Source organism: Gymnoscopelus microlampas, assembly GCF_963454915.1.
Source record: "Gymnoscopelus microlampas genome assembly, chromosome: 9".
Lineage (NCBI taxonomy): Eukaryota > Metazoa > Chordata > Actinopteri > Myctophiformes > Myctophidae > Gymnoscopelus > Gymnoscopelus microlampas.
In genome coordinates, this window is record NC_139946.1 from 11232483 (window position 1) to 11251508 (window position 19026).

The following is a 19026-nucleotide window of genomic DNA, read 5'->3' on the forward strand; positions in this document are numbered from 1 at the left end:
GGGCGATAACTCAGTTTTTTGGATTTTTTATGATTTTTCTAAAGATTACATTGAAATGGATGGGATTCTGTAATATCTCAATAATTTATTATTAATAATTGCTGCTGTAAAACATATTGATAATCATCAAAGGTGTACAAGAGACCTAGGGGCACATTAATATATAGTTGTTGGGCGATAACTATGTTTTAGGGATTTTTTTTCGCTTTTTCTAAAGATTACATTGAAATGGATGGGATTCTGTAATATCTCAATAATTTATTATTAATAATTGCTGCTGTAAAACATATTGATAATCATCACAGGTGTACGAGAGACCATGGGGAACATTAATATATAGTTGTTGGGTGATAACTATGTTTTGGGTATTTTTTTCGATTTTTCAAAAAATTACATTGAAATGGATGGGATTCTGTAATATTTCAATAATTTATTATTAATAATTGCTGCTGTAAAACATATTGATAATCATCACAGGTGTACGAGAGACCATGGGGAACATTAATATATAGTTGTTGGGCGATAACTATGTTTTTTGGATTTCTTATGATTTTTCTAAAAATTACATTGAAATGGATGGGATCCTGTAATATTTCAATAATTCATTATTAATAATTGCTGCTGTAAAACATATTGATAATCATCACAGGTGTACAAGAGACCATGGGGCACATTAATATATAGTTGTTGGGTGATAACTATGTTTTTTGGATTTTTTATGATTTTTTTTAAGATTACATTGAAATGCATGGGATTCTATAATATTTCAATAATTTATTATTAATAATTGCTGCTGTAAAACATATTGGTAATCATCACAGGTGTACAAGAGACCATGGGGCACATTAACATATAGTTGTTGGGTGATAACTATGTTTTTTGGATTTTTTATGATTTTTTTAAAGATTACATTGAAATGCATGGGATTCTATAATATTTCAATAATTTATTATTAATAATTGCTGCTGTAAAACATATTGGTAATCATCACAGGTGCACAAGAGACCTAGGGGCACATTAATATATAGTTGTTGGTTGATAACTATGTTTTTTGGATTTGTTATGATTTTTCTAAAGATTACATTGAAACGGATGGGATTCTGTAATATTTCAATAATTTATTATTAATAATTGCTGCTGTAAAACATATTGATAATCATCACAGGTGTACGAGGGACCATGGGGAACATTAATATATAGTTGTTGGGCGATAACTCTGTTTTTTGGATTTTTTATGATTTTTCTAAAGATTACATTGAAATGGATGGGATTCTGTAATATCTCAATAATTTATTATTAATAGTTGCTGCTGTAAAACATATTGATAATCATCACAGGTGTACAAGAGACCTAGGGGCACATTAATACATAGTTGTTGGGCGATAACTATGTTTTTGGGATTTTTTTCGCTTTTTCTAAAGATTACATTGAAATGGATGGGATTCTGTAATATCTCAATAATTTATTATTCATAATTGCTGCTGTAAAACATATTGATAATCATCACAGGTGTACAAGAGACCATGGGGCACATTAATATATAGTTGTTGGGTGATAACTATGTTTTTTGGATTTTTTATGATTTTTTTAAAGATTACATTGAAATGCATGGGATTCTATAATATTTCAATAATTTATTATTAATAATTGCTGCTGTAAAACATATTGGTAATCATCACAGGTGTACAAGAGACCATGGGGCACATTAATATATAGTTGTTGGGCGATAACTATGTTTTGGGGATTTTTTATGATTTTTTTAAAGATTACATTGAATAAGATGGGATTCTATAATATTTCAATAATTTATTATTAATAATTAATGCTGTAAAACATATTGGTAATCATCACAGGTGTACAAGAGACCATGGGGCACATTAATATATAGTTGTTGGGTGATAACTATGTTTTTTGGATTTTTTATGATTTTTTTAAAGATTACATTGAAATGCATGGGATTCTATAATATTTCAATAATTTATTATTAATAATTGCTGCTGTAAAACATATTGATAATCATCACAGGTGTACAAGAGACCATGGGGCACATTAATATATAGTTGTTGGGTGATAACTATGTTTTTTGGATTTTTTATGATTTTTTTAAAGATTACATTGAAATGCATGGGATTCTATAATATTTCAATAATTTATTATTAATAATTGCTGCTGTAAAACATATTGGTAATCATCACAGGTGTACAAGAGACCATGGGGCACATTAATGTATAGTTGTTGGGCGATAACTATGTTTTGGGGATTTTTTATGATTTTTTTAAAGATTACATTGAATAAGATGGGATTCTATAATATTTCAATAATTTATTATTAATAATTAATGCTGTAAAACATATTGGTAATCATCACAGGTGTACAAGAGACCATGGGGCACATTAATATATAGTTGTTGGGTGATAACTATGTTTTTTGGATTTTTTATGATTTTTTTAAAGATTACATTGAAATGCATGGGATTCTATAATATTTCAATAATTTATTATTAATAATTGCTGCTGTAAAACATATTGGTAATCATCACAGGTGTACAAGAGACCATGGGGCACATTAACATATAGTTGTTGGGTGATAACTATGTTTTTTGGATTTTTTTATGATTTTTTTAAAGATTACATTGAAATGCATGGGATTCTATAATATTTCAATAATTTATTATTAATAATTGCTGCTGTAAAACATATTGGTAATCATCACAGGTGCACAAGAGACCTAGGGGCACATTAATATATAGTTTTGGTTGATAACTATGTTTTTTGGATTTGTTATGATTTTTCTAAAGATTACATTGAAACGGATGGGATTCTGTAATATTTCAATAATTTATTATTAATAATTGCTGCTGTAAAACATATTGATAATCATCACAGGTGTACAAGGGACCATGGGGAACATTAATATATAGTTGTTGGGCGATAACTCAGTTTTTTGGATTTTTTATGATTTTTCTAAAGATTACATTGAAATGGATGGGATTCTGTAATATCTCAATAATTTATTATTAATAATTGCTGCTGTAAAACATATTGATAATCATCAAAGGTGTACAAGAGACCTAGGGGCACATTAATATATAGTTGTTGGGCGATAACTATGTTTTAGGGATTTTTTTTCGCTTTTTCTAAAGATTACATTGAAATGGATGGGATTCTGTAATATCTCAATAATTTATTATTAATAATTGCTGCTGTAAAACATATTGATAATCATCACAGGTGTACGAGAGACCATGGGGAACATTAATATATAGTTGTTGGGTGATAACTATGTTTTGGGGATTTTTTTCGATTTTTCAAAAAATTACATTGAAATGGATGGGATTCTGTAATATTTCAATAATTTATTATTAATAATTGCTGCTGTAAAACATATTGATAATCATCACAGGTGTACGAGAGACCATGGGGAACATTAATATATAGTTGTTGGGCGATAACTATGTTTTTTGGATTTCTTATGATTTTTCTAAAAATTACATTGAAATGGATGGGATCCTGTAATATTTCAATAATTCATTATTAATAATTGCTGCTGTAAAACATATTGATAATCATCACAGGTGTACAAGAGACCATGGGGCACATTAATATATAGTTGTTGGGTGATAACTATGTTTTTTGGATTTTTTATGATTTTTTTAAAGATTACATTGAAATGCATGGGATTCTATAATATTTCAATAATTTATTATTAATAATTGCTGCTGTAAAACATATTGGTAATCATCACAGGTGTACAAGAGACCATGGGGCACATTAACATATAGTTGTTGGGTGATAACTATGTTTTTTGGATTTTTTATGATTTTTTTAAAGATTACATTGAAATGCATGGGATTCTATAATATTTCAATAATTTATTATTAATAATTGCTGCTGTAAAACATATTGGTAATCATCACAGGTGCACAAGAGACCTAGGGGCACATTAATATATAGTTGTTGGTTGATAACTATGTTTTTTGGATTTGTTATGATTTTTCTAAAGATTACATTGAAACGGATGGGATTCTGTAATATTTCAATAATTTATTATTAATAATTGCTGCTGTAAAACATATTGATAATCATCACAGGTGTACGAGGGACCATGGGGAACATTAATATATAGTTGTTGGGCGATAACTCTGTTTTTTGGATTTTTTATGATTTTTCTAAAGATTACATTGAAATGGATGGGATTCTGTAATATCTCAATAATTTATTATTAATAGTTGCTGCTGTAAAACATATTGATAATCATCACAGGTGTACAAGAGACCTAGGGGCACATTAATACATAGTTGTTGGGCGATAACTATGTTTTTGGGATTTTTTTCGCTTTTTCTAAAGATTACATTGAAATGGATGGGATTCTGTAATATCTCAATAATTTATTATTCATAATTGCTGCTGTAAAACATATTGATAATCATCACAGGTGTACAAGAGACCTAGGGGCACATTAATATATAGTTGTTGGGTGATAACTATGTTCTTTGAAGTTTTTATTATTTTTTGGAAAATTACATTGAAAAGGATGGGATTCTGTAATATTTCAATATTTTATTATTAATAATTGCTACTCTAAAACATATTGGTAATCATCAGAGGTGTACAGGAGACCATGGGGCACATTAATATATAGTTGTTGGGTGATATCTATGTTCTTTGAAGTTTTTATGATTTTTTGAAAAATTACATTGAAATGGATGGGATTCTAATATCTCAATAATTTATTATTAATAATTGCTGCTGTAAAACATATTGACAATCATCACAGGTGTACAGGAGACCATGGGGCACATTAATATATAGTTGGTGGGTGATAACTATGTTTCTTGATTTTTTTTAATGATTTTTTTAAAAATTACATTGAAATGGATGGGATTCTGTAATATTTCAATATTTTATTAGTAATAATTGCTACAGTAAAACATATTTATAATCATCCATGGTATGCAGGAGACCATGGGGCACATTAACATGTAGTCGTTGTGTGATAACTATGTTTTTCTGAATGATTTTCCTAAAATGTACATTGAAATAGATGGGATTCTCTAATATTTAAATATTTTATTATTAATAATCGGTGCAGTAAAACATATTGGTAACAATTACATATTGTAAAGGAGACACTTGGGCACAATAATATTTAGTTGCTGGTTGATAACTCTGTTTTTAGAATTTTCTATGATTTTCCAAAAATTACATTGAATTTGATGGGATTCTGTAATATTTCAATATTTTATTATTAATAATTGGTACAGTAAAATATATTGGTAATATTCACATATTGTAAAGGACACACATGGGCACAATAACATTTAGTTGCTGGGTGATAACTATGTTTTTAGATTTTTTTTATGATTTTCCAAAAAATTACATTGAACTGTACTGGATTCTGTAATATTTCAATATTTTATTATTAATAATTTGTGCAGTAAAACATTTCGGTAATAATTATAGACGAGAACATTAGACACAAACAATGTTTTTAGATTGTTTTATTACATTTTTACATGTATATATTGAAGTAACTGGGATTTACGATTTCATTGAACGCACCATCAGTTCGCCTAACCGTAAAAAGCCACGTTGCTGCGCAATCATTTTTGAAGCACGGCTAGTGCGACTGACTCTTTCTGAAGAGCGGCCAGCGTGACTGCAGTGATTCTTCTGCCATGATCAATCGTCAGTTGTTATTAGATCTGATTCTGAATACATAAACGGAGCGGAGGTTTGTTTATTAGAAACATACGGACGCTGCTAACAAACAACAACAAGTAATTACTGACTGTCGAGGGCGACGGTTCCTGTTGCCTGCCCTCTTCAAAGCAAAAAGACAGGAATGCTCCCAACAAGCTGCATCATATGTGTGTGATATTACTCTGCCCAGCCTTTTAAATAGAGGGAGATCCAGGTGGGCCAGATCTCCACTGATGGCAAACTCCGCCCTCCAATCATCCTCTGAAACACAGACGCCATGTTAGTAACCATGACAACCGCGTGAGCTACCCTGACAGCCCTAGGGTTGTCGAATACAAGAAGACTCACCTCAAGACAAACTCACCTCAACTGAAAAAGGAATACTCACCTCGGGGGTAGGAACAGTCACCCCGGGGGGTGGGTAAACTCACCTCAGGACCTGAGAAAACTCACCTCGGAACACTCACCCCGGGGGTAGGAACACTCACCCCGGGGGTAGGAAAACTCACCCAGAAAAAGTCAATGGTGTAATGTACAGTGAGTTTTTGTTTTGTGGGTGGGTTTAACCTTTCCCCTCTACACCAAGTCTGTATGTTTAAAAAAGGCACATCTACCGGCTTGTGAGCTTTCCTTTTTCACAGAATGCTTTCATAATGAGACACGTTTAATCCATACTGGATTAAATTCTGTCTTTGAAGGTATAGAATTACCAAATTATGTTGTTCAATGATATATTTGTGTTTAAAACACACACACACACACACACACACACACACACACACACACACACACACACACACACACACACACACACACACACACACACACACACACACACACACACACACAAAGAGTAAGGCATCAAAATGTACCAAAAGTAATATTTACATTTATACCAGCAAAGTAGTAGGTAACTAAATATCCTAGGTAAAAATAGGGAAAAGTGTTTAATGCATGTTTTACAATAGTGAAATGTATATCTAATAGTAACTAAAGTTCAATAATGCTTACTATAGTGAAATGTATATCTAATAGTAACTAAAGTTCAATAATGCTTACAATAGTGAAATGTATATCTAATAGTAACTAAAGTAACTAAAGTTCAATAATGCTTACCAAAAGCTTTTCTCACAAATGTGTTCACACAGAAAACAAAACATTATACCTGTGTTTTACCTTCACTGGAGTTTTTCTTCATTTTTCTTTGTTAAGTAAGTATTTGTTTGCATTATACACATTGGAATGTTCACTTTTCTGATGAAATCTACCTTGTATTTAAAGCACTTTAATTAGCTAAATGTAATTTAACAACATACATTGACATTGGAATGTTCATTTCTCTGGGTTCCTACCTTTGTTTGTTTGTTTGATGGGGGCACAGGAGTGAAGGGGAGGAGGGGGGTTGACCACTTAACACTAATATCCCATTCCACTTAATGATTCATTGTTTGATATCTAATAGGTGGATGGGGCAAGGTGTGGAGCTGGAGACACATAGCAAATGACCATGCTATTTGCTATTTGCATTCCTTGTTCACTTTTCTGATGAAATCTACCTTTCATTCATTCTGTGAAAATGGAAAGCTCACATTATGAAAGCATTCTGTGAAAATGGAAAGCTCACAAGCCGGTAGATCTACCTTTTTACCTTTTCTGATGAAATCTACCTTGTATTTAAAGCACTATTTAAAGCACTTTATTAATTCTATACCTTCAAAGAAAGAATTTAATCCAGATATGGATTAATCCAGATATGGATTAAACATCATTATGAAAGCATTCTGTGGAAATGGAAAGCTCACATTATGAAAGCATTCTGTGAAAATGGAAAGCTCACAAGCCGGTAGATCTACCTTTTTTTAAACATTGGGGTGAGTATTCCTACCTCTGAGGTGAGTCTTCCGAGGTGAGTTTTCTCAGGTCATGGGGTGAGTGTTCCTACCCCCCGAAAATCTTGGGGGTGAGTATTCCTACCTCTGAGGTGAGTCTTCCGGGGTGAGTATTCCTACCTCTGAGGTGAGTTGGTTTTGAGGTGAGTCTTCTTGATACCGGGTTGTCTTGTCACAATGTTTACTCAAGTACTGTACTTCTCTACAATTTTGAGGTATTTTACTTTACTGGAGTATTTCCAATTTTCAGTACTTTTACCTCTACTCCACTACATCTCAGAGGCAAATAATGTACTTTTACTCCACTACAATGATTTGAAAACTTTACTTTGTAGTTGTAGATTTGGATTATTATTTCAAAACATACATTACCCACTTGAGCCCATTTCAGCCATTTGAAAATAGCAGATAGAACAAGTTGAAAACTTGTGAAATGGGAGATTCTGCATAATGATGACTACTTTCTACTTTTGGTACATTTTGATACCGCAATACTTTTGTACTAAGTACATTTTGAATTCCGGACTTTGACTTGTAACAGAGTGTTTAAGTAAAACATTTGAGTACTTTCTCCACCACTGATGAAAACACAGGCTTGTTACACACCATATATGGTGTAGAGTTTTAATGCGCGTAACACCTTTGGGCTACACCTACACACACACACTTCCGCTTGTCGTGACGTCAGTGACGTATCCTTGGTATGTGCATTGTGTGGGGTAGCCCCGCCCCCGTCCCCCCTCATCACTGTCTAGCTAAAGATGGCTGAAGCTCCTCCATGGCCCAGCAGCCGGTTCTTCTGTCACAGATGTTCAGCAGAGATTAGCCCTCGTCTCCCCGTAAGTAGCAGTATAATATTATTAATACTAGTGTCGTAGCGAACTGTTAGCCAGCTTATGTTAACTAGGTCCAGGTCTATCCAGTCTCTTCTACCGTGGTTGGGGTGCTAACGCTACCTAGTTAGCTATAGCTAACTAGCTCAGTGTTTAGAACCTGTCTGGTCAGACAGGCACTTGACCCTTGTGTCTGATGCATCTTGATGCCAGACAGTGTTACCTGCGGTTGCATAGTGTTGATTATGTTTATGTTTGTTTATTCAGCTTTCAGCATGATCGCAGATGTTTAAAAAGACAGGTGCCATTGAAAACACTGAATTATTTTGCTGATTACAATGTAAAACTGCAAATAAAAAAAAATGCTATTGCCTACAGTATCAAATGACCCTAAACAGACATCTAAGATCCACTATCATTTAAGATACAGATGTTACAGTTACCTGTAGGGTTGTGAACTGAGTACGGTGGCTTTAGTTGAATTTGTGAAACATATGGCATCATAATTGACTACTTACTACATGTATTTCTGTGGCAGAGTTCAATGCCAATGCCTACTAGGTTCTGTCCTGAATGAGCCTGCAGTAACTAAGGCAGTAACAATACCACTGTGCATTCTTTCTCCCTTGCTTTGCCATTCATCAGCCAGCATTAACGTGCCAGTCATAGGCTAGAATGATCTCTGTGTGAACAGTAAAGATGTCCCTCACAATGAAAACGATCAGCCATAGTTTTCCCCCCTTTGCCAGTAATTGATTGATTGATAGGTTAAGACTTTGACCAGTTACGCCACCAGTTTGGAATGGCAGCCTCCTGAAGGTGTGTCTTTAGGGCAGTTTTGAAAGTGAGTAGGGTTTTACACTCCTTTACTCCTTTTGGTAGGGCATTCCACATTGTAGTTGCATAGCATGAGAACGAGTTCATTCCCTTTGTTGTGCCAAATCTGTGTTGAACATGATCCGTGGAGCTAATAACCCAGTGTCTGCCAGATAATTAGCCGGCTTATATGTCTTCATTACATTATTACTGATTTAGCCTTGAGTCTTGAGGCTATCATAGATAGTCTGACTTTTACTTTCGTATCTATATGAAAGTGAAAGTCAGACTCGATAAAATACATCTATGATAGTCTTGATCCAAGGCTAGTAGGCCTACTGTTTACTGCAGTGCAATTAAAGAGTTTTCTTGATCTGGCTTCCTCAACAAGTTATTTGGATATTGTGCATCATTGGCCAAGAATATTTGGGAAATTATGGAGAAGGTTGTACTTAGTGTGTTGTCAATATAAAATCTTTAGCTTAAGTCTAATGTGTTGGGTGGTGGTGTTTTGTTTACAGGACTACACTTGTCCAAGATGTGAGTCAGGATTCATTGAGGAACTGCTGGAGGAGCGAAGGTATGTTTGCTGAGGCCCAGTCACATGAACAAGTTTGTTCTCCATTTGCAGTTACTGACACTGTACTATATTATTACATGTATTAAGAATTTCACTGTGAAGTTTCTGTCAATTAAATGTGTCAAGAGTAACAAAATGACATGACTTTAAATTAAATGAAGTCTTAACGATCTACCCTGACATTGGGCATGTCATTATAGGTGGAAATTCTCAGAAATAGCCTGTCTATATGCTTGTATGGCGGTGTCGTGTGTCAAAAATGGCAGATCTACAAGCTCTCAATGCGTTGTGAGCTTATACATTGGTTATTTTGGCCGTGTGACACCGCCGCGTACAACAAAGTGTATATGTTACAGGGAGATTGGCATTCTAGGGAGAATGGAAAAGAAACGCTTATTTTCACCGCCCGTCCGCCCCCCAGGCAATTCTGTAGAACCAACGCTAGAGGGCAATAAAAGACGGACATGAGTCCCACACCACACACGCACGCATGCACACGAGCACGCAAACATGCATGCGCGCACACACACGCGCGAAGCACAAGGAGGCGGGGGCGGGCTGGCGGGCTATGTTAGTGCAGCGAGTGGCAGTTGGGGGAAACCATGGAGGGGCAAACGCAGTCCCCACAACATCATTTACTATTCTGTGCCTATCGGTACATAACTCGGACGGCGCTGATTCGACTAGCAGACCATCGGCCGGTCGTCGCGGGCACTCGCACCTGGAGGCGCTCGGGCGCTTCTCCTCGGCCTCAAGGTCTGCTGAGTCGGCGCGCCTCCGTCATGGTCCAAAACTATACTTTATCGGCGAAAAAAAGTAGTCCGCGGTTGTTTGAAAAAGTAATGTCCCAAGCGGGAGTCAAACCCAGACTCCCAATGATAGTGGATGGGGAGTCCAATGATTATCGAAGTGCGCCACTGAGGCTCGTATATCCATGTGGTCGTCGTCGCCGTTCTCGCATCGCAGCCCCGCCCCGAGCCTAAAAACAAGCGCTCCACTTCCAATCTCCCTGGAATGCCAATCTCCCTGTGACATATATACTGTATCAGAACTTGGTTAACTGTTAACATATTGTCTCTTGTTTAGTGCTGACAATGGCTCCATGTCCAGCATCTCCAGTGGGGACCAGAACCAGCAGCTTTTTGAGGTTTCCAAACTCGTTTTAAACTGACATCTCAATCACATATCTCCCTGTATCTATCTGTCCTCCTGAACAGTGTTAGGACGTGTGATTTAGTATTTCCCCGCATTACATTTCCATTCACATTTCAGCTAAGCAGTGTATATTTCTTTTTGTTTACTTTCTCTGAACTTCCAATCATTATTCTCTTAAAGTTTTGACCCTTGTGTGGACAAGCTTAGCTTAGTCAGTCCCAGATTAATCAGATAAGCAATATTATGTATATGGTTATACTTTATTAAGCCCTCTAATTGTGAGACAAAGACATTGATGATTGTATTATCTTGGTAAACACTGTACACAGCTTATACTGTATGTTATCATTTCTTCTAGAAGACTTCCATGGCAGTGACCTTTTGACCTGATATTGACATGCGCTGCCTGTAGCTTAAACCAGTGGTTTTCAACCAGTGGTCCGGGGACCACCAGTGGTCCTTGGGGGGGGGTACCAAGGGGGTCCTTAGCAAAATTAGTTAACATAGCATCACAATCATTTTAAGCTAGCTTTGGCTATTCAAAAATAGCAGATATACAAGCTCATAGCGTGGCACCGAGTGCCGCGCTATGAGCTTGTAGATCTGCTATTTTTGAAAAATCTTGAAAAAGTGTGCAAATCTTTGAATATATACCCCCTTCTGGGGGTCCGTCCCTGGCACAAAACATTTTCAGATGGGGGGTCTGCGGCCAAATGTATATCAATTTAGGGGTCCATGCCATGAAAAAGGTTGAAAACCACTGGCTTAAACCATCTGTTCATTGTAGACTGAGTAAAATGATTTAGTTCTACTTTTTTTTTCTATCAATCGGTTACATCTTTTTTTGGATGTCTTCCATCTTTTTGTATCTTAGAATGTAGACCACCAGCACTTGTTTACATTCCCGTCGGGCTATGGCCAGTTTGCCCTCGGTGTCTTCGATGACAGCCTCGACTTCGGCACCGGCTTGGGGACAGAGGACAACCGTGATGCTGAAAATAGGCGGGAAAGGGAGATGGCATCGCGGCAGCGATACGGCGCCAGGCAGCCGAGGGGTCGTCATGGTTCCAGACGGCAGCCGGGGAGGCATGAGGGAGTGCCCACTTTAGAGGGGTAAGGAGCAGTGGTGGAAAGTAACTAAGTACATGTACTCAAGTACTGTGCTTAAGTGTAATTTTGAGGTACTTTTTTCTGAAGTATGTCCAATTTTCTATACTTTATGCTTCTACTCCACTACATCTCAGAGGAAAATATTGTACTTTTACTCCACTACAATTATTTGAAAACTTTAGTTACTTTGCAGATTTTGATTATTATTACAAAACACATACTTTGGCTATTTGAAAATGGCCGATCTACAAGCTCACTCTGCTATTTTCAAAATATTTTTTATACATTTTACCGGTATGTCTAAAATATTATAATAACTTACTTTTAAGTATATTTTAATGCCAATACTTTTGTACTTTTACTCAAGTAAACTTACCGGACTTTTACTTGTAACAAGTGTTTCTGATGTTGCAGTATTGATACTTTTACTTAAGTAAAAAATATGAGTACTTTTTCCACCACTGGTAAGGAGTAAAGTAATTCTTTATGATGTGTCCCCCAATTTAAATGTCACGTGACACCGTGGCTCATTGGTAAGTTGTTTTTGTTGGGGTATTTGTTGTCACAGTACATTTGCACATCCTCTGCATTTACCTATCCTAACTATTGGGAGCAGTGGGTGCTGGTTAGTGCTGGTGCTTCACAGTAAACTGGGTTTGAATCCCACCGGGGGGCCGAAGGACCCTTTCTGAGTGGAGTTTGAACACTGTTCCCACTCACTTAAAATGCCTGCAATTTGCTGGTACATCTCAATTTACTGGTACATGGTGGTGTACAAAAATAGAGATTGTAGATCGGCTATTTTCACGTTTTTTTAATCGTTCATTAATCGAAATTTAGGCAAAAAGTCATCGCCCAGCATCGAGATGGAGGGCTCTTCTGAATCTGGCCTGAGCACTCATGGTGAGGACGACGTAGAGAGAGTACTCACAATCAGGCAGTGTTTTGCTTGTCATATCTTCAGAAAACGAATTATTATATGCGTGTCCTGATTATTAAATAGAAAAAAAGAAAAAAAAAATCAGATACCCCATTATGCAAGTATAGAGAGTAAAATGTTATATACATTGTCGGTTAATAATGAATAAATATGTAATCGGTTACTTCAACTTAATGATGCAAATAACATTGTGGGTGGTTAATAATTAATAAGTATTTAATCTATTATTTAACACCCCCCAGTTTTTTATTTGTATAATATTCACGACCATTGTTTATCTGTAGAAGAACCGCCTTCAGTCCGAACTCACTCTCCTAACAAAACAGAAGGCCTACCTATTAATACACAGCCACTGTCTGATGGTCAGGTAAAAGAGGGCTATTATCATATAGATGGAGTGGAATTCTTTTCATGCAGTGTGTTGCATGTCAGACATGGATTTCTTCCAAACCAGCACTGCATTGTCAGCTGGATTTCCCTTGTGGCATCAATACAATCTAGATCTACTGTATCCATTTCCTATCTGTGCATGGTGCTCGTCTGGTGGAATTAGGCAACAATATGACAGGTACAATGACCAATGGTCGGAAAGTGACATTCATAATCCTTTCTATGTCTGCATCACCGTGGGTAATGGTCACGCCGACGCCAGTTTCACAACGACTGAATGTATAAAACTAGAATTAGGTGAACGTGCAGATTTATAAAGCTGTCAAAAAGGATGCACATGCTTATTTTTGTTGTGTGTTTCATGCAATCATTGATTCATTTGTAGGCAATGTTCTTTCATATTTTCATGCCTTCGTGTTGGTCTCATTCACAAAGTTGGCTGCATGGTAAATGTAACCACTTCACCCAATATGCATGCAGCCTACAGAACTTTAATATGTTTTTTTTTTTCCTTTTTTCCTTGGGGCAAAAAAGTTTGGGGATCCCTGCTCTAAAACTACCCACTGCTCCTAATAGTTAGGATTTGTTAAATTCAGAGACAAATTCCTGGTATGTGTAACTATACTTGCCAATAACTGCAGTAAATGAAATACAAATGTTACACCAGACCAATTCCTAGTTTAATTTAGTCTCCCCTGACCTTCTGTTGCCCTCCTGTTTTGAGTATTTTTGCCAGCAGAGTAAAGTTGAATTTATCTTTCTTAATCATTGCTGTATATTTTTCTCTTGCATAGAATTATCCAGCAGCTAGTGAATGGAATCATTGCACCTACTGCAATGCCAAATATTGGTGTTGGACCCTGGTGAGTAGCTGAAAGAGCATTTTATTTATATGACAAATGTTGTGTATTTTCTGTCAGCTTCTGTACTGATGTTAAGATATGTTTTCAAAAGGGGCGTTCTTCACTCAAACCCTATGGATTATGCTTGGGGTGCTAACGGATTAGATGCAATTATAACACAGGTATGTTTATATTCAAAATGAATACCCTGCTCATATACAGAATTATCACATTTGTGCCTTTAATCATTTTTATTTACATATTTTAGCAATTGTGGAAGAGTATTCATGGCCAGCCACATGAAAGGCATAACATGTTTTTTTGAACAGAACATTTGTTTTGCCTCCACTAGTTATTAAACCAGTTTGAGAACACGGGGCCACCACCTGCTGACAGAGATAAAATAAAAAGCCTCCCTACAGTACAAATCACAGAAGAACATGTTGGTAAGTACAGTCATTTTGAATATTATGGTTAGTTCATTCATTGTTTACTTTCACAAATTGCAAATAGGACAAGTAAAGAATATTTATTGTGGTTTGTTCAGGGTGGGATCTTGTTATGGTCAAACTAGGCCTATTTTCACCGACGGGCCCAGACAGAGGGGTAAAAATACCACCTTTTAAATTAGAGATTGTCCGATATATTGGGGCGATATTACCATTTTATACCGTCGGTAAGTATTGCAGGCTAAGGATGCCAGATAAAAAAAAAAACGCATTCTTTTCAAATTTCAGATTTATTTTTATTTTTTTAATAGATAATAATTATGCTGATGTGCACTGACAATGAAATCAGATGTCTTCCAGGGTACAGCAAAAAAAAAGCCCATTGGCCTTACTGTTCTCCAAAATATTGAAATCGGTATCAGCCTTTAAAAACCTGTTTCGGACAACCTCAAACATTTAAGACGAAAATATACATATATATATTATGTACAACTATATTCCAATTAAAGAAAAGTTTTCTTTTCACATTTTTAACTCATACGTACAATACTACCCAAAAATGTCTTTCAGGTTCACTGCAGGTCATCCTCGCCCATTTGCTAAACCAGCAAAACTGGTTTAGCAAAAGTTCAAATGGATGTGTATTCCCTAATAGACATTTGCTTTCACACAAAAATAATCTGTCTAGTGCAATCTATTCATTTAATCCAACCCTGGTCCTGTTAAAGTTTGATGGATTTGTTAGCTTCTCCATGCAATACTATTTGCATTTTAACATAATTTGTGCTTTTCAGGCTCAGGTCTTGAATGTCCAGTGTGTAAAGAAGATTACAGCGTTGGAGAAAATGTCAGGCAGCTGCCATGCAATCACATGTTTCACAATGACTGCATAGTTCCCTGGCTGGAACAGGTAAACTTGGCTATCTATTGTTCCTGAAGCTACTTAAACCCTATATACTTCATTGTATGACAAATGGTGAAAGTAGCACATTTCTTTTTCTTTTTTATGTTTGCCTATAATGACATGTCCAGAATAGGGACACCAGAGTTAATGTGGTTAATTACCAAAACAAAAAATGTAATAGAAGTAGGTAGAATTAAAGAAAATCAGAGCTTTAAAATGTTTTTAACTGCTCTGTTCCCCCCACCCCACCCCACAGCATGACACGTGTCCAGTGTGCAGGAAAAGCTTGAGTGGACAGAACACAGCATTGAACCCTCCAGATTTGTCGGGAATGAACTTTACCTCTTCCTCTTCATCCACTCCTCCATCTTCAAGCTCCACCAGCAATGAGAACTCTGCAGATAACTCATAAAAAGAAAAAACGCAAAACAAAACAAAAAAAACATTCCCTGCATCTCACCCCCATGAGCTGTCTATCGCTCCGGGGCCACCAACGCATCAGCGTGGTGGCCTCCAGCCTCTCCCTAGCATAGGGTTGGGGAGCTGCAAGCAACTTGTTCCCTCACCATGAGTGCTCACGGCCAGATTCAGGAGTGAAGTGATTATATGTAAGATCCATGCGTTTCTGCCCCTCCTGTAGCTTCCTTGAGCCATTAGGAATCTGGTTGGCGGGATGGGTGGGGATCCTGAATGGGTCCTCCTGTTTGGGTGGACATGAAGAGAAGGGAACCTCAGGAGGTCCTGATTGTCTGAATCACCTCGCACAATAACAGAAAATCAAGGAATCAAAAGGGTGGAAGATGTGACGACGTGATGTAGTAGTTGCTGTTTTTTTTTGTTTTTTTCCCCCCTCCAATGTTATATGATTTCAAATGAAACCCTTTGGCTAGTGAAGATTATATGTATATAAACAGCAAACTTCTCTGTTAATTCAACTCTTAAGTGTACCATTTTTACAATTTTACTCTCAGAGTTAAATTAACTGAAGTTTTTACAAGTAGCACCTAAATTACAGATAAAAAATCACTGACAGTGCACTGGCTAAGTGTATATTTCAGTCTTGGGTTTGGATAGATATGACATTTGAAGCATTTTGCTCTCCAACCTGAATTAAAATAGTCTATATTATTATGTATGCATTTTATTGTTTTGCACTTGGAATGAGGAAACAAAATGCAGTGATCTTGAGCTATTTGGATTAGGTATTAGATACTCATGGTAATTAATTACTTATAAAGGGATTTTCAATATATTTTGTCCACTAGCTTTTCATATTATTATTGTACAGGATCACAATGTTTCAGTGCAATTGGCTTTTTAACTTTTACATTAATGAAAAGTCCCCCAACCCCCTAAAAAATGAATAAAAAGTTGCCAATTTGCAGTCAGTTTATGTAAAGAAAGACCTTCGTACAATGAACTGATGTTAAAATAAAACTATTTGGGTGGTATCACTCAATATACTGTCGTTCTCATGGGTTGTAACTTTTAGTTAAACAACGGCAAACAAATGGATAGTGGGACCAGATCTGGCATGTAACGGCTAAATGCAGTTTGAAACTGAATGTTTGAATTGTTTGTGAACTTAAATTGGCCAGAGTCTGTAGATTTGGAAGTTAACTTGTGAATGAAGAACTTTCGTAAAATACTCAATCTGTGATTTACCAGTATTGGCACTTTGTATTCCCTTTGTATAGCAGATGTCTGCCAGTGACTGTTCATAGTTCACACTCTTGCATGCATGGTGCTATAGTATATATCAGACACTAGGTGGAAGTGTGCGTTAGTAAAGTCAGTTATAGCCTTGATACAACAAGACTGTCATACTGATGACTATCTTGATCCAAGGCTAAGTCAGTTAGAGCTTTACTATTATCTTTTCTGATGAATCATCTATGTTGTATGCTTTTTTTGGTGTTGCAGTTAAGCTCATACTGTATCAGCTGCATGGTTTGGCATCCTGTGCTAATTAATATCAATACAAGGCAGAAAGCTGGCTTACAAGTGACTTTTCAGAGCAACTAGGTTTTCAGGCTTACAAGGTCCTTTTGGAACCATGGGTACACTTATCTTTGTATCAACGTTCTGTGTAACCTCTTTGCCAACCCAGCTCCCCATGTAGAACTCTTCACTTCTGATTTACCCACTTAGTAATTATTCACTTATGATTTAACCTACTTAGTCATTTGTCACTTGTCAATCATTCTTGTGAGGCTTTAACGTTGTCTCCTGTAAGCCTGAAAAATCACCACAGGGATGCAATAATGTCATCATAAATACCTGAGAGTAGTTTACCGTGGGAGGCTGGGAGCTGATCCCTTTGTATATTTAAGACAAAATACAAAGGTATCGGCCTCCATATTGTTATTCATTGAGGTATGAATCTGCTTCCTACGTTAATCTGCGTCCTGCAGTGTATTTCCTTCACTTTGTGCCTTGTGTTTATTGCTCTAACATTATCGCTCAAGGGACAAAATTGTAAAGAAAGGCTTTTGATCTCGCTATTTTGACTCAAAAGGGAATGTTTCAAACATCCGGCTACTGAATTTGAAAATGTATGGTCTTATTTCGACCAAGATTTATATTTGTATTCATGAACAATTTCATCATTGCTACAATAACTTTTCTCAAGTCATTTGGTAATAATTGTGTGTCTTGCATAAGTTGCATTGCATGCATTGTTCAATGTGAGGTCTGATTAGTAGCTAGCCTCCCTGGAGGCATATCATTTAATGGTAACTAGATTCTGCCAAGCCCCGCCCACAGCCTGGAGCGACTGCATCCTAGAGCCCGGAGGGGCGTCGGTGTTGAATGGCTTGTTGGTTGTCGGTGACAACAATGTCTTGTTTACTAAAAATATAGCTGTGCTGTGTGGTAGCATCCTCTGAGCCTACACCCCCACCAGCACTGTATTTTTTTTTCAAATTTACAAACATGTTTGTTGAATGTCATAATAGATCAGTGGTGTAAAGTACATTTACTCTAGTACTGTACTTAAGTACAATTTTGAGGTATCTTTTACTTTAGTGGAGTATTTCCAATTTTCAATACTTTTACTTCTACTCCACTACATCTCAGAGGCAAATATTGTACTTTTACTCCGCTACTACTTTGCCGATATAAATTATTATATTATAAAACATACATTAACCACTTTAGCCTTATTTTATACATAAGCTATTTGAAAATAGCCAATCTACAAGCTCACAGCGCAAAGCATTGTGAGCTTGTAGATCTGCTATTTTCAAACATTTTAGTACTTTTACTTTTGGTAACTAAAGTATGTTTTGATGCGAATACTTTTGTACTTTTTTACTTAAGTAAAAAAAAATGTAGTACTTCTTCCACCACTGATAAAGAGAAAGGATTGTGAAAATGTTGACAGCAGCTGTCGGCCGCGTCAAGGCAACCAGCCC

At 36.3% G+C, this 19026-nt stretch overlaps 2 protein-coding genes across 2 annotated transcripts in view; both read left to right on the forward strand.

Annotated features, from left to right (window-relative positions):
* Positions 1-19026, forward strand: part of hcn2b (hyperpolarization activated cyclic nucleotide-gated potassium channel 2b) — a 354462-nt gene that overhangs the window by 254711 nt on the left and 80725 nt on the right. The gene's annotated exons all lie outside the window — the stretch shown is intronic.
* Positions 8325-17646, forward strand: LOC311051833 (E3 ubiquitin-protein ligase RNF126-like). The gene is made up of 9 exons (XM_084066489.1): positions 8325-8430; positions 9762-9820; positions 10907-10967; positions 11850-12088; positions 14210-14278; positions 14370-14439; positions 14610-14703; positions 15501-15616; positions 15867-17646. Exons 1-9 carry the CDS (start codon positions 8353-8355, stop codon positions 16020-16022), a joined length of 942 nt encoding a protein of 313 aa, XP_083922615.1. The 5' UTR covers positions 8325-8352; the 3' UTR covers positions 16023-17646.

Coding starts and splice junctions, on each gene's coding strand:
- LOC311051833 (XM_084066489.1), top strand. CDS start 8,353: ATGGCTGAAGCTCCTCCATGGCCCAGCAGCCGGTTCTTCTGTCACAGA. Junction 12,089..14,209: donor GGAGTGCCCACTTTAGAGGG/GTAAGGAGCAGT, acceptor TCTCTTGCATAG/AATTATCCAGCAGCTAGTGA. Junction 14,440..14,609: donor TAGATGCAATTATAACACAG/GTATGTTTATAT, acceptor TGCCTCCACTAG/TTATTAAACCAGTTTGAGAA.